Genomic DNA, 16,889 nt, shown 5'->3' with positions numbered 1-16,889 from the left:
AGACCAAAATAATGTGGTCATCTCCTTTTCTTTCACAACAAGACCTGCATAAAGATGACAAAATGGAAATAAATAATCATGCACATCACAAAAAGACTAGTGCAGATGTGAACTGGATAGCTGCATAACACATTTTATGCTCCCTGGTGAAATACTTTCATGTTTTGTGGCAGTCTGCCATATTTAGTTGATGTTCCACTACCACTGGGGAACAAAGTATGTGCCATTAAAAAATGGCAAGTATACATGTACAATAGGTAAGACAGTGGAACACAATGGTACTGAAAAAATGCTTAGAGTGCATTTCTGGCTCTCTCTGTCTTTGCCTAACTGCTATGTATTATTTCACAATATGCTTGTAGACAAAATAAATGGGAACTGAGACAGGTGTTTGGTGGAGCAGCTGTCCATAGACTGCATATTTTAACCCGATCAAAAAAAAAGTGTCCAGTTGTTGCTGCAAAAGTTTCATTACTCAATGAAGACATATGTTTTTCAAGACTCTTGAGCTGTACAGTCAAAATAGTTGGGATGATTGATCATCTCTTACACAGGTGTTTAATGCACATTACACTGTTTGACTTCTTAGCAGTAGCTTATTCAATGCTTTGGTTCAGTCTCTGTTTTGCAGTTGTAAGCCACTTTTTCTGAACAAGGCAAAGTTGAGAAAACTAAGTGTCATACAGAAATAAATAGCTCTGAGGTCAGTATACAAGTCTAAGACTTTACTGACTTTAATAATATTGTTTAGAAATGCATTAAGTATATTTATTTGGCTATACCAGCTATGAGTCTGTCCAGAAATATATACCCTTTTTAATTTTAAACAGATAGTGATGACTCTCAATGCTGAATAGTATACATGGAAAACCATCATTCACATTTAACCTTCAGCCTTGTTTGCCATGGAAATAATTTTGTCTTACCTTCACATCCAGTGCCATCTGCTGTATTTCGGAAGCCCACCCTGCAACTCACAAGACATCGGTATGACCCAACAAGATTGTCACACTGCTGTCCTTGGTGACACATATGAGTGCCTTGTACGCACTCATTTATATCTGCAAAGAAAAGCAAAAAAAAATCACAATCTGTTAGTTCTATGACTACCTCACCACCTAATATAGCTGGGCACTCCTAGTCAAATGAGATATGAAGCTCTTAATTCATGTGAGGTCTGAGATAGAACATAGGTTAGGAAAGGCAGGGGTCAAGCGCAAAGAAGACAATGAAGGGAATGAAAGGGACAAAGGAGGAGGCAGTGAATGAATGGTAATGCTGTGCAATGCCAGAGTCCTAAGAAAAAAATCCATAGGCTAATATGCTGTTAAAATGAGACATACATGCTGCACCTAGAAGAGAAACAATGCCACTGCAGGACGTTGGCTGATAAATGCTGAAACCACATATCACGATGTACACAGAACAGAAACAATGCCACTGCAGGACGTTGTCTGATAAATGCTGAAACCACATATCACGATGTACACAGAACAGAAACAATGCCACTGCAGGACGTTGGCTGATAAATGCTGAAACCACATGTCATGATGTACACAGAACAGAAACAATGCCACTGCAGGACGTTGGCTGATAAATGCTGAAACCACATATCACGATGTACACAGAACAGAAACAATGCCACTGCAGGATGCTGTCTGATAAATGCTGAAACCACATATCATGATGTACACAGAACAGAAACAATGCCACTGCAGGACGTTGTCTGATAAATGCTGAAACCACATATCACGATGTACACAGAACAGAAACAATGCCACTGCAGGACGTTGTCTGATAAATGCTGAAACCACATATCACGATGTACACAGAACAGAAACAATGACACTGCAGGACGTTGGCTGATAAATGCTGAAACCACATCATGATGTACACAGAACAGAAACAATGCCACTGCAGGACGTTGGCTGATAAATGCTGAAACCACATATCACGATGTACACAGAACAGAAACAATGCCACTGCAGCTGATAAATGCTGAAACCACATATCACGATGTACACAGAACAGAAACAATGCCACTGCAGGACGTTGTCTGATAAATGCTGAAACCACATATCACGATGTACACAGAACAGAAACAATGCCACTGCAGGACGTTGGCTGATAAATGCTGAAACCACATATCACGATGTACACAGAACAGAAACAATGCCACTGCAGGACGTTGTCTGATAAATGCTGAAACCACATATCACGATGTACACAGAACAGAAACAATGCCACTGCAGGACGCTGTCTGATAAATGCTGAAACCACATATCATGATGTACACAGAACAGAAACAATGCCACTGGTGGATGTTGTCTGAGAAATGCTGAAACCACATATCATGATGTACAGAAGCCATTGGATACCGAGTAGTGGACAAAGTCCACTTTTTCAAGAAGTGCATCCCACCTTTCTTCCAAATAACATCCTGGAGTTTGACTGTTCTTCTCCATGGTGAAGGTCTGCTAGCGACCAAGCTGATATGTGGAATATCTGTCTGCAGTCTTTACAAAGAGAAGAAATAAAAGTAGCAGCATCTCCTTCAGCTGCAGACTATTAGTCCACATAAAGTACAAAAAATGCTCTTTATGGTCGTTCATGGAGCTTGGGCAATAACAGACAATTTCAAGTTGCATAAGGGCCCCAACTATGGACTAGGAGCTCATTACACAACACCAGTGAGAAGAAAGTCTAGAACAGATAAGGAGAAGCAGGTCTAGAACAGATAAGGAGAAGCAGGTATGTTATGTACTAGTTAGGGGCAAAAGCTGCTATAAAGGGAAGACTGAAGTAAGCGTTTCCCACTCATCCTAAAACAATAAACTCATAACCTATAAACATCATCTGATGGAAATGTGATGAAGTTCTTGCTTTCACCTGGGTAATGCCTTTGTTCCTTAAGACATAATTAACCTAATCCTCCAAATGCCAAAATATCCACCTACACGCAATAAATCCCTAATGAAATCTTGTATCTACCCTCTTCTAGCTACCTACCTTTTTAACCTACGAACCTGTCTAGTCATCCCTTCTATACCTTTTCACTTCTCCCTCTGTTAATCCTTCTCTCTCACAAACCTCATCTAGCCTACTTCACTATGGTCCTTCTGTCTTGTAACTTAATATCCCTGCATCTATTTACTGCCATTGTACTGTACTTTGCAAACTATTCTTCTGTCTTACAACTCAGTATCCTTACATCCAGTTGTAGTCATTTTATTGTACTTTACTTGGCATCTTTTACAGCCCACCTATAGCAACCAACTCATTCACCTATTGTGAACACTGCAGAGAAGCCTAAACGTAGACAGCACCGTAAATAATCTAACCTACACTGTAGTAACCCTACATATTTGCTGTTGGTGAGACCTTTAGGCATGTCTTTAATATGTACAATGCAAATAAAGTATTTCAGTACCACAGTATCTTGACTTGGTTGCTGTTAATGTTTAATATAACTTGCTTATTTTCTCTTTTGGTTTAACAGTTAAGACTACCTTCTGATCTCTGTAACATGTAATTTTTGTCCTCTAACTGATTGTACTCTTCTCTCTTAGTGTAACCTTTTGTAAAGTTAATGTATGCCTTTTATATGGAGTTTTTCACTCCCAGGCTTCCACTAAAAAAGGGTGTTCAGTCCAGTTGGACTATCCTGATAAACAAATACTAATAAATAAACAAATGTCGGACAACGATAAATAATGAAACTTTATTCGCTCATTAGTAGTGAAACAACAAGATAAGGATGTTAATTATACATATTCTGTAAATGGACTATGTTGGAAGTGTTTCCTATTTGTTGTTTTCCTTACAAAGTTTTAAAATCACATATAGTGGAGTCATGCGGGTCTATATTAGAACATTGAAAGTTTAATGGTTCGAATCACTAAAGGTCGACCTTTAATAAAATTTTGAATGTTCAGAAAAAATAAATAATAAAAAAAAAGAAAATCTAAAGGGTGTAGGCAGGGGGGAAAGCCCCCCTGTACCCCCACATCCATCACTACTTAAATATACCAACTCCAACTTGAAGTAAACAGAAATATCCCCTTATGGAGATTTCCGTTTACCCGTTCGACGTTCTGCACTTTCGCTATTCTCGTGTCGACAGTGTCAGATTTGACATTGTCGACTTTCAAGAATACAACAGGTAACTGAGTCATGCAGCTAAAAAAAAGAACAGATCTTCATTGCTGAAGATGCATGGCTAGTCCAGACATAATCTAATGTTGCCACCTGTTTCAGAGCTGCATCTGTTTGAAAGATAATCATATCTGGCAGAACAACCAAAAAGTTGAAAAACAAGCTGCTTTTCTTTTCCTTCAGAAGGGTCACTAAAAGAATACTTAAGGTATCCAGCAGTAATCCGCATTATTCTGCAGATGGTCAATTTAAAGTTGCTCAAAAGAACTTTTTCTTAATTATCATTGTATAATGTAGATCTCTGATTTCATTACAGATGTTGAACCAGTCACTAAAGACAAACATTGTTGGGCATTACTGAGTCACTTACATCACAGATTTTCCCTGAAGCAGAACTCAGAGCATCCCATGGCTTTAGACCTGCCCATAGCACTACCACAGCCTTATTAACCTTCACAGATACTATTAACAAAGCCAGTGACAAAGGCAAACTTGTTTCCTCTATATTCCTTGATCTCTCTTAAGCTTTTGATCTAGTCTCTCACCAAAAACGTCTCCATCAGCTGTCTTCCCTAGGGCTATCACAACCCACACTACTATGGTTTAATAACTACACCTGGATGTGCTGAAGTTGAATATACTGCTCGTACAACAAGGATGTAGATAATTGTTTATTCCTTCACGAACACAGAACACAAAAGTGTAAGATTTAGCGCTTTTAACTGTACAACACAGTCTTCCTCAGAACAGTCAATAATTGCACATTCTCCTTTTTATAGGCATCTAATAAATTAATTAGGTATATAATTGGGTAAAAAATCGCCAAAATCCTTAAAGGCATACATATCAATACAGTACAATGTTGCATGTATTGTTGCTAATATACTAATCCCTCAAACTGTTAAAAATGTAAAAAATTATAAAAAATATATAATACTATGATGTGTGTCCCTATACTAAACAACAATTATAATAGCATATTCTAGTAAGAAAAAAACAATTGATGTGTAAATATACTATACTCAATGGACATATCTATCTACAAAGTAGTATAAATGTGTATATTTAAAATATGGTAAGATGGTCAAAATTAAAATTTGGTAAGATAGTCATAATAAAAATATATAAAAATATAATTATATATTCATATGGACTTGGATTCATATACTAGATAATGTATAAAATGTTACAAAATTGTTATACATAACACATATCATCTTATGAAAGGGCCAGAAAAGGTTTTATACTAATAAATTCATTTAAACCGGGTCTTCTAGTGGAATCAGTAAAGATTTGCCACCTACTTTCATACTGCGCCAACTGCATTTTCCTGTGCTCCCATTTTTGCGAACATGGTTATGCTAGAATGGGAGTCTGAATTTGTATTTAAAAGTGAATTTTTTTCTGACATAGTATACTATGCCAGATATTTGGATGACATATTTATTTTATGGAATGCATCCGTGGACAGATTACACAAATTTATGGATTTTCTTAATAACACTACAGAATTTTTGAAATTCACACACAACTATAGTTACATGGAAATTCCATATTTAGATATATTGCTTAGTCATGATGAGGAAGGATTTATATCAAAAGTGTACAGAAAACCTACATTTTCGAATGACTATATTCATTACAGCAGTAACTATCCCCCATACGTCTTTAAAAACGTGATAAAGGACAATGCATTCGAGCTGCAAGGATGTCATCTAAAAGGGACATCATGGAGACCGAGCTTAGGCTTATTGAAAATTTATTCCTGAGTCGAGCATATCCAGAAAATATGGTCCAAGATGTTATAAAATATGTGCATAATGAATGGGGTTGTAAGTACTTGCCACTATTAGGGTGTTATAAAATGGACAAACAGACAGCATTGGAGAAAGAGTATAGTGGAAGAGTATGTGTATTGATGTATACACCGAATTCATATTTAATAAGAGAAATTTTGCAAAGACATTGGGAAGTAATAACAACAATGGATGTAGAACAAAAACATTTCCCAAATGTGTATTTAAGACAGCCCCCAATATGAAAAATATACTGGAAAGAGTGTGCTATAAGAAGGATGAAGGGGATAGATTTAAAGGTACATCTAAATGTGGAAGATGCCAACAGTGCAGGTATATTAATGAAGCTAAGATTATTAAGTTGGATGACATTAACCATACCATCATCAAATGCAGGACGGGTAATTGTAACACGAAACAGGTAGTCTATGCAGCCGTATGCAAAAAATGCAATGCACATTATATTGGAAAAACTGAAAGACAGCTGAAAAAGCGAATATATGAACACCAATATAAAATACAGAAAAGTGATACTAAAAATGCTTTGTATAGACATATCTTAGAGAAAGGGAATGATCATGGCTTCTTATTTGCAATTATTGATCAGATTACCAGTATACCATTTGGGGGGAATTGGAAAATGCAGTTGGCGCAGTATGAAAGTAGGTGGCAAATCTTTACTGATTCCACTAGAAGACCCGGTTTAAATGAATTTATTAGTATAAAACCTTTTCTGGCCCTTTCATAAGATGATATGTGTTATGTATAACAATTTTGTAACATTTTATACATTATCTAGTATATGAATCCAAGTCCATATGAATATATAATTATATTTTTATATATTTTTATTATGACTAACTTACCAAATTTTAATTTTGACCATCTTACCATATTTTAAATATACACATTTATACTACTTTGTAGATAGATATGTCCATTGAGTACAGTATATTTACACATCAACTGTTTTTTTCTTACTAGAATATGCTATTATAATTGTTGTTTAGTATAGGGACACACATCATAGTATTATATATTTTTTATAATTTTTTTACATTTTTAACAGTTTGAGGGATTAGTATGTTATCAACAATACATGCAACATTGTACTGTATTGATATGTATGCCTTTAAGGATTTTGGCGAATTTTTACCCAATGATATACCTAATTAATTTGTTAGATGACTATAAAAAGAGAATGTGCAATTATTGACTGTTCTGAGGAAGACTGTGGTGTACAGTTGAAAGCGCTAAACCTTACACTTTTGTGTTCTGTGTTCGTGAAGGAATAAACAATTATCTACATCCTTGTTGTACGAGCAGTATATTCAACTTCAGCACATCCAGGTGTGGTTATTGCGTTGGGTTCTATTTGTTTGGTTCATGGTTTAATAAGTACTTAACTGCATACTTCTCAACCTCTTAGAGCAAGAAATCTAGACAAAGCCATAAATAAAAGTGGGACAAAGGCCCAAAAATAGGGACATTTTTAAATATTTCTTTTACAAACTTAGGAAGTTGACAGAGTAACAGGTTTCGCATTAGCATGAATTTTCTGAATGGTATGAAGTCTGAAACACAAATGTATGTGATTATTTTCTAACTTCAGTCTTTAATCACTTGGCATTCATTTTCACAGAAAATCACAATTTTATGAAAAAAATGGACCAAAAATATGAGGCAAAAATCTGGACATTCTGCAAAAATGTGTACAGTTGAGAGTTATGCTTAACTGATGGATACCAGTCTGTTAAATGGCGCTCTACCTTTTCTCCCTTCCTTCCTTCCTGTCAGTGCTAGCTTGCCACAGGTATCCATTCTTGGCTCTCTACTCCAATATGTTCACTAAAGATCCACATAAATCCTCTCATCAAACTTCCCTTATACAATACGCTGACTGTACCCTAATAAGCACGTAACCTTATACATCTTGTACTGAAGAAGCCATGAAAGTTGGCTACAGGATAATCACCTGCTACTAAAATCAGAAAAACTAAATTGCCTCTTTTTTTTCAAAATTCCATTTCCGTGAAAAAAAAACTTTAAAATGCCTTTAAATAATAGAGTGATTGAAGTTATCTTACATGCAAAACTACTTGGCATGACAATCAATGGCAGTCTTAAATTTAATTTACATATCTACAACAGCATCAAGAAAACTCATCAAAAACTAGGTACCCTACATAGAATTAAGAAGCCCATTACAAACTCTGCAAAGGTAACTCTAGCTACTGCTTGTCTCTTATTCTCTGTCCTATATGGAGTCCCTGTCATGATCAATCTACAAGCCTCACTTAGTTCTAAACTTGAACAATGCTACAACAAAGTTGCTAAATTTGCTTGCAAAAAAAACTTACCAGACAGACCAATGTTTAGCACTAAAACACTTTCTAACCACCAGCTTAGCTTAACCCACAAAATCATCTACACCCAATTTGCCTGTCCAGCAATTAACCTCATACTCCAATGCTGTCTACCAAACTATCTCCTTCGGTCAAATGATAAAGAACTGCTTACCATCTACAAACCACAAAAGGTGGCTGGGGTCAGTCTCTATTTCAATAATGTAGTTAGAATTTGGAATAAAATTCCTATATCACACAGGTCTATCTTATATCTTCATTGTTTCAAACCATTGCTAAAATACTTCCTGTCTACGGTCTAGCTTTGTCCCCATCAGGCACATTGTGTGTCTTATACCTCCCTTTGAAGAATTAAATCACTTAACCTTCTAATACCTCACTTTACTGTACTTCTTAAACTACTATACCTACTTGTAATCAGCGCAACCAAATTACTATTCCATCACTACTTCTCTATTAACACTTAAAACTTGCTCATCCTCCCTAATACCTCACTCTGTTATCTTTCTTATTTATTTTATTTATTTATTTTATTATTTATTTATTTATTTATTTTATTTGACATTTGTTGACCGGGCTAGTCCAGCTGGATACATATCCCTTTTCAGTAGAGGCCCGGGGAGAAAAGCTCCAGCATAATGGCAATACATGATGAGAACATGTTACATTTACAATATAAGAATAGGAATAACATAGATTTTATATAAGCACAAGTAGCAAAGCAACAGGTTAAACATACTAGTTGTATAGGATAAACACAGTGGAAATAATGGTCTAGGTAACTAGTTATCAGGGCACATTATGAGTACAGGAGATTTGCTAAGTTAGTCAGGTTCTTAAATTACTACCCATCTTATACACCAGTCTTCTATCTGTAAATTCTATGTATTCACTGAAACTGCATTATAACTTGTGTTATTGTAAATATCGACTGCTTAAATTGTTACCCTTGAGCTTTTTTCCCCGGACCTCCACTTAGAAAGGGTACCCATGCCCAATCGGAATTTCCCAGTAAACAAATGTCAATAAATAAGCCTTTTACATCCTTTTGATTCAGTTACCACTGCTTGCATACAGACAGATTAGCAGATTCCAAATATTATTCTGGACAGTACAATGTGAACTATGTCTCATCTGCTTGAACTCACAGATATCTAGAAAGCAAATAAGAGCTGTGTTGTGAGTGCATGACAGTAGAATAAAATCATACAAACTAATTACAATGACAGCAGACAACCTCTACAGATTTCTGCACTGGCCATTTAATTGGCAAGACCAGCAGGAGCAGTAGCATGCTTCATGTATATAACAATTGTGCTTTTAGACAGCTCCTGTCCAGGCAACTGGACTGGTAATGTCTGGTAACCAGCCTACTTTGGGCAGTTTTAGAACAGCTAAGCAGTGACTAGGCAGTTTTATTAAAAAAAAATATGCAATAGTACCTGGGTCTGTGGCAGTGTGTGTTAGACTCCTGACTGCGCCCCAGGTGACCCATATTCAATTACTGACCAAGGTGCTGGAAGATCCAGATATGGGACAGCAGGACTAAGTAGCAAATGCTGGCTTTCTGCCATAGAAGAAGAACTGGTGGTCCAATGGCTTCTTCATGGCATGCAAGCTGGAGTCATTGGCTTGGCTTATAAAGCCAGCAAAGTCAGCCCTCATGGGCTCGTGGGTGGCAGCATCCACACATGGGGGGGGGGGCATATTAGGTTTCACAATAAGGCAGGTGCTCATATGTCCACCACAAAAGGGGCAGGGGTTAGGACCTAATAGAAAAGATCCCATTGGGAGCATAAATAACAGCATCCATGACCAGCTCTCACTCTGCTAGGTGCAAATAGACTGATTGACTGCAAATGGATGGGGGACAAAAGAGCATACAAAAAAGCATGCCATACTACCTTAGCAACATTGCTCTGAGCAGGTCATGTACTGTGCTGATGAATACTGGTTCACAGAAACTAACAGCATGCAAGTAACCACCTGGACGCACAAGGCTGGTAAGTGTGCAATAAAACTATTTAATGCAATGACACCAACTGCTTATGCAAGACAGAGTCCCATGATATCCAGCATGTCTGCGGTAGCATTGTCACCTCACAGTATGACGTTGTCCTGTTCGATTCTCAGCTACAGCGTCTTCTGTGTGGAGACATGTGGGAATGGGCGTACCTTGGTGGAAGGTTGTGCTTCAGAGCTGGCAACTCGGCATATAAAAATCTACTGCCAATCATTAGCGGACCGGAGTTCTGCTGTGGCGACCCCCTAACCGGGAAAAGCCGAAAGACACAACAACAAGTCTAGCCTTTTGGGATTCTTAAAGGAACACTGAACTATACATTACATCCATCCTCTTAAAATTAATACCAACATTAAAAAAAATATTAACATTAAGACTGTTGTCTAGGGGATACTTTAACACGTATAGCCCTCCTGTTGGTCTAATGGAGTCACTATATGTGTAGAATTCCTGCAGTCTTTAAATTCTCACCCTATTAAGCTGAAATTAAAGCATCCAGAGATACCATCTAAGCAATTAGAAACTGAAGAATGTAAAACTGCTGAAAAGTTGATGCTGATGTTACTATAACACCATGTATTGTTCTTGATGCGTGAGGTTAGTATCATTTTGTTAACACCTGCAGCAGTGTATCAATTGCCTCATGTACACAGACAGCCCTCACCTCCTACCACCTAATACTACAACCTGTGAGAGATGCACTTATCTAATCAAACTGGAGGTAAAGCTCTCTCCAACCAAGACTGAACTTGACAGTCAAGAGGAGAAGGTAAACACTTGCACCATACCACACTCATCACATAGTCCCACTAAACTTACACCACCAAAATTCACACATAGAAACACAAAAACATTCACTGAGACTCTCAATAATAATCTGCTCAAGCAACAGAGACCTCCAAAGCAGAAACGCAAGCAACATCCACCCCCCAACACAACCCAAATGACACACAGCCCACAGACTGTGTGTGGCACTCAACCACAGCCCATAAGGCAAAACAACATACCCAACACACTAGTCATAGGTGGCTCTGTAGTCAGGCACACTGATGTCCCACTCACCAGGCTAAACAAGTAGAAGGTTACCATCAGCTGCCTGTTGGGTGCCAGGATCCACCACATAACCCATGCACTCAGGTCACTCCACAACAAGTATAAATATGACTCCGTCATTGTCAATGTTGGTGTGAATGACCTGAGATGTACCTCCCTGAACTAGAGAGACATGGAAGAGCTCTCTGATCTTGTAGCCCAGGCAGGTATGATCCTAGCCCTGAGTAGCATCCTGTCATCACCCAGAATGATACCGCAGTACAAGAACAAAATGATTGACTTCAACAACTGGCTAAGCTTCTGGTGTCATTCTAGGGGGATCCATTATCTGTCTGCCTGGCATGACATGGTCGACAGACCACAATGCTTTGCCAGAGATGGCCTGCACCTGTCACCCCTGGGATTCTGGATACTGGCTAAGGCTCTTGCCCCCCCTATAGTGCCTTTTTTTGGGCAAGGTTCAAATGACAAATTCACCACCATAACAGGAACAGGCAAGCAAAAACTGAGGGTAATGCTACTCAATGCTAGATGTCTATATCTCAAAATGTACTCCTCGAGGCACTCCTTAAAATGGAGAACATTGATATCTGTGCAGTGACTGATACCTGATTCTAGGCTCCTGAGAGCACCCCTGCATTACCAGGCTATAACTCATACCACACTTTTCGGCCACCTAACCTGGACTGGAACACCAAAAGCAGAGGTGTATCCATATTCATTAAGGATATCCACACCTCCAGGCTAGTTGCTCAGCATAATGCAGCCAAGGTTATCCAAGTGCAGCTAACTCTGGGTAAAACTGCAATCCAAATTGTAGCTTGCTATAGATCACCCACCATGTCCCAGGATTCTCACTCCTCTTTTCTTGATATACTGGAAAATATTAGGGTTCAACCAAACACCCTAATAATGGCCGATTTCAATTACCCCACCATTAACTGGGAAAACTACTCATGTACCAACTCCTTTGCTCAACGCTTTCTGGAATTCATAAATTCCAATGCCCTGGATCAACTTATCCACACACCCACCAGGGGTAACAATATTCTAGACCTAATCATTGCCAACATGAGTGACCGGTGTTCCACACCTGAAGTCAACTCCTCGTTGGTCAGATCCAACCATAAGCTAACCACCCTAGATATCCACACCCCACCCCTCCCCCATTAAGGAAATCACGGTAAAAGATTTCTCCAAAGCCAACTTCATGCTTCTTAAGACAGAAGTGGCAAACCTCCTGACACTCATGCAGAGGGACAATACAGTTACAACTGCTGAATCCTACATGAATGCACCCTATAAGCACTTACACAAATGCATGGATTGTGCTATCCCAAACAGAACCAAGACACTATCCTACAAAAAAAGAAAGCCAATCTGGTGGCCCCCTGCCATAAACAAACTCTACAACAGAAGGAAGAAACTGCTGCAAAAGAGAGTAAAATCCCATGAGTGGAGGAGCTCCCTGGTCAGCCTCAGTAAGAAGCTGAAATCCCTTATAAGATCCTCCAAAGCTAGCTATGAAAACAAAATCACCACTGATTGTAGGGACAACCACAAAGCATTCTATAGCTATGTCAAGAATCTCAATGGCAACACCCAGATCTGCTCTGAGTTGCAGCACAACATCATGAAAATTACAGAGCCACCTGATATTGCCAAAATCCTGGCAGATAGGTTCAGTGCTAGCTTTACCCCCCCACCCCCTAAAGGGCTCATATCTTTACAGGAAGAATGCAGAGTCCCTGTAATCACAACTATGCATGTAAAAGCTGCACTCTATAAAGCCAAAAACACAGCATCCATGGGACCAGACAACATCCCAGGCTGCGTTTTACATGAACTTCAGAAGGAAGTGTCTCCCCACCTAAGCACCATGTTCAATCATAGCCTCACATCAGGCTTTGTCCCCACTGAATGGCGCACAGCAACAGTTATCCCACTCCACAAAGGGGGAGCCACCACTGATCATGGGAAATATCACCCTATTAGCCTGACGAGCCTGGTCTGTAAGGCCATGGAACATATCATCATGGAACTCATAAACAAACACATTGGTAACCTCCAAACTGGACTCCACCCATTTCGGGTTTGTGAAAGGCAGATCACACCTTCTTAACCTGATTGACTTCTTTGAGGCAGTCACCAAGGCCGTAGATGAGGGTAAGGTGGTTCACAAAGCCTATCTTGACCTCGCCAAGACTTTCGACACCATACCCCATTCTGGAATTATCACTAAACTAGGTATAAATCCCTATGTCACAAGATGGGTTGCCAACTGGCTCACTGACAGAACCCACACTGTAAAAGTTGCAGACTCCAAATCTGACTTCAAACCAGTGACAAGTGGAGTACCACAGGGTTCAGTCCTGGTACCTCTCCTGTTTGGTATCTACTCTGAAGTACAGGCTAACACAGAAGGCCTTTGGCTAATGAAGTTCGCAGATGACTGCAAACTAGGAGCCATAGTTGAGTCCCCAAATGATGTGGACATCCTAAAGAAGGGCCTCACTAAGACAGATGCCTGGTGTCAGAGCCATGGCCTCAAGCTTAATGCCAAGAAGTGCATTGTCAGCCCCTTTGGTAAAAACTCTGTACCCATGAATTATTACATAGGCAGCAGTCTACTTAATGCTGAATGTGTGATAAGAGACCTTGGGAACCAGGTGGACAGTAGTCTCTCCTTTGATAATCACATTGCCACAGTAGTCAGGAAATCCTTCTACATGGCACACCTCATTACAAAAGGGTTCTCATCCAGGAAAAAAAGAGGTCATTGTTCCCCCTCTACTCAGCACTCATTAGACCCATTATAGAGTACAACACCCCTTTGGAATGTACCTCACAATACATCTGCAGTAGCTGGAAAGGCCACAGAAGTACCTCACAAAGAGGATTACTGGCCTCAAACAGATGCCCTACACTGACCATCTCAAAAAACTCCAGCTTTACTCCGTAGCGTATCGCCTACTCTGAGGTGATCTCTGCCTAACATATAAAGCTATGTCAAACCCAGAGCTGTTGGACATGCTACACCTACTGAAATCCCAATCCCTCCAAGCTACATGCTCTAGGGACCTAAACCTTGTCGCCACAATAAACAGGACATGCTGGAGGGATAGATTCCTGTCCCAGAGACTTCCCATACTCTGGAACAAGCTACCTATCTATGTCAAGCAAAGTTCCAAATTAGCACTCTTCAAGAAAAATCTTGATGAGTGGATGGGAAATAGGAAGTACAGCCCAGGGATCACTTCTGTGGCTCTGCTTGACAGGGGCACAGGAAAATAACTTTCTTGGGTTGCGTAAGCCAGGAAACCTTGTTGGCTAGGCTTACTTAGGCCCTTGGGCTGATAGCCTAGTACCTACCTATGAACCACAACTATCAGTAAAAGATATATATTTATATTTATATATATGTACGTATATATACACACACACACACACACACACACACACACACACACACACACACACACACACACACACACACACACTATCCTTTTGTAGTTCATAAAGACATACTGCATTGCACATTAATTGCTTAACTTCTAAACCAAGAATATTTGGAAAAAATGCATCAAATTCTGTTTCAAAAGCAATTAAAAAGCAACAATCTTTTTATAGGATCATATGAGATTACTAGGTTAATGACACAAGACCCTTTAAAAGCCTAGCAATTATTATTCAGAATTTACCAACTTTTTGATCCCTAAGGGCTAGGGGATGGTTTAGGTATGTGCTTTTGCCTTTCAGTATGTTACAGACTGCCCCTGTCCATAAGGGACATTGACACCATCCCAGGAGTGAATTTATAATTCCCCATCCATTGATCCAAATTATGTTTGAAGAGGGTCAGGGAAGGGTTCTGCTTCATGTAAATAGGAAGCCTATTCCAGAGAAGGGGTAATCACTGAGAGACACATCTGTCCTTCCCACATGTTCTATTCATGTGACAGGTGAAGTTTAGATCTTGGAATGGATAATCCTCATGAAGTTTATCTTGTGAATGTGTAACAGTTTCATTAGGGTTGGATTTGAGATTGCCTTGTAGTTAGGTATAGATCACCCCTTAATGTCAGTAGGAGACAGAGTAAAGGGATAGGGCTTTCAGTTGACCTCCCAGAGGACTTGCTGTTTACACACTGCATTTTTTGCAAGGGGCCACTCCAGTTGTTGCAAATGCCTGGTCAAGTACATGCCAAAAGGTGCACTGTACTTAATTATTGGTCTGATGAGAGCCAAGTACAGTGGTACTATAACTTCCTTGGATCTGGATGCCATGCCTTTATGTTTAAGCTGTGCCACATAGAAGGACTTCCTCTTCACCGTGGACACATGGGGTCAAATTTCAGGCTACTGTCTATCTGTATACCTAGATTTCTCACAACTGGGCCCACTCTTAGGGGTGTGCTGTCAATGTTGTAATTTGCAGACATAACTGACTTCTCAAAGGGCATAATTATGCATTTTTTTGCAATCAGTTAGAGGCTATGGCTCTGGCACCAATCATTGTTAGCATTTTGGGGAGCTCCAGCAAATGTCAAGTTGGGGGCCCCTAGGCACTTCCAGTCTAAGTATTACTCTGTCACTGCCACCCCTTCTAAGCAACCTTTTTGTTCATGCTGCAAAGTTTTAGGTGTAGTATGCACAGACTGACATGTAGCTACAATGCACTTACATTAGAACAGACCTATGTACCACATTATGTTGGCCCAACTCACAAAGGGACATTCATAGTTCCTGACATTTAGTTGCAACAATGATGCATTACAATAACTCTATATACAGGCCTGAACTTAGGTGAAATGGTGCCAGAGGCACTGCCTACTGTTTCACCCCGCCCCCCGCACACACACTGCTCCTCCCATCTTTGGCTTCCCATACCATACAAATAACTTTTTTCTTCCTTTCCTCACATTTTGCCTTACTCATCAGCCTTTTCAAGAAGCTGTAACTGTCTATACATTCTGAAGCACATTTTAAAGTTTGTTTCTTCTTTTTACACAACCTTTTCATCCAATGATGGTTTGAACAGAAATCATGATAAGGAAAGAAAGTCTCTGTTGCTGCCCAGCTTTCATTTTCCTTGCATCCATTAAACATACTTTTCTTGACCAAGATAACACAGTAATAGCCATTTAGGAAATACCTCAATTAAAGGAGAACTGTACCCACAGACTCGAAAAAACATATTTATTTCATCATGGTTTGGTGTTTCCTATATTTTAACACCACTCTAGGACTATTTACAAGTTTTTAAATATTTTTATACATAATTTCTGAGTCTGACCACATGGGGTCTGGCATCTTGAAGTAATTCTGATTGTTTAGTCTGCCTCTAGGTATCCCGCAATGCAGTGCGTGTCTGTAAAAAAAATACATAACACTAGCCTCTTTCTTCCTAAAGCTCCTGTCACTACATTTACATGCATGCACTGCTGTCTTTCAGTCAGTTTTAAGTAACATTTCATGCAGTCCAAGGACTACTTA

The 16,889-nt window shown here is 39.2% G+C and overlaps 1 protein-coding gene across 2 annotated transcripts in view; it reads right to left on the bottom strand.

Moving 5' to 3' along the window:
- Positions 1-16,889, bottom strand: part of HMCN2 (hemicentin 2) — a 2,554,053-nt gene that overhangs the window by 235,785 nt on the left and 2,301,379 nt on the right. For both annotated transcript variants that reach the window (XM_044058392.1, XM_044058391.1), the window contains one exon: positions 927-1,061. In XM_044058392.1, coding sequence (XP_043914327.1) covers positions 927-1,061 — 135 coding nt within the window. The remainder of the gene's footprint in view (positions 1-926; positions 1,062-16,889) is intronic.

The sequence above is a fragment of the Protopterus annectens genome, chromosome 16.part0 (genome assembly GCF_019279795.1).
Source record: "Protopterus annectens isolate FY-2018-M chromosome 16.part0, PAN1.0, whole genome shotgun sequence".
In the NCBI taxonomy this organism is placed as follows: Eukaryota; Metazoa; Chordata; order Ceratodontiformes; family Protopteridae; genus Protopterus; species Protopterus annectens.
Note: the sequence above shows the minus strand (reverse complement) of the source record. Positions and strands in the feature narration are given on the sequence as shown.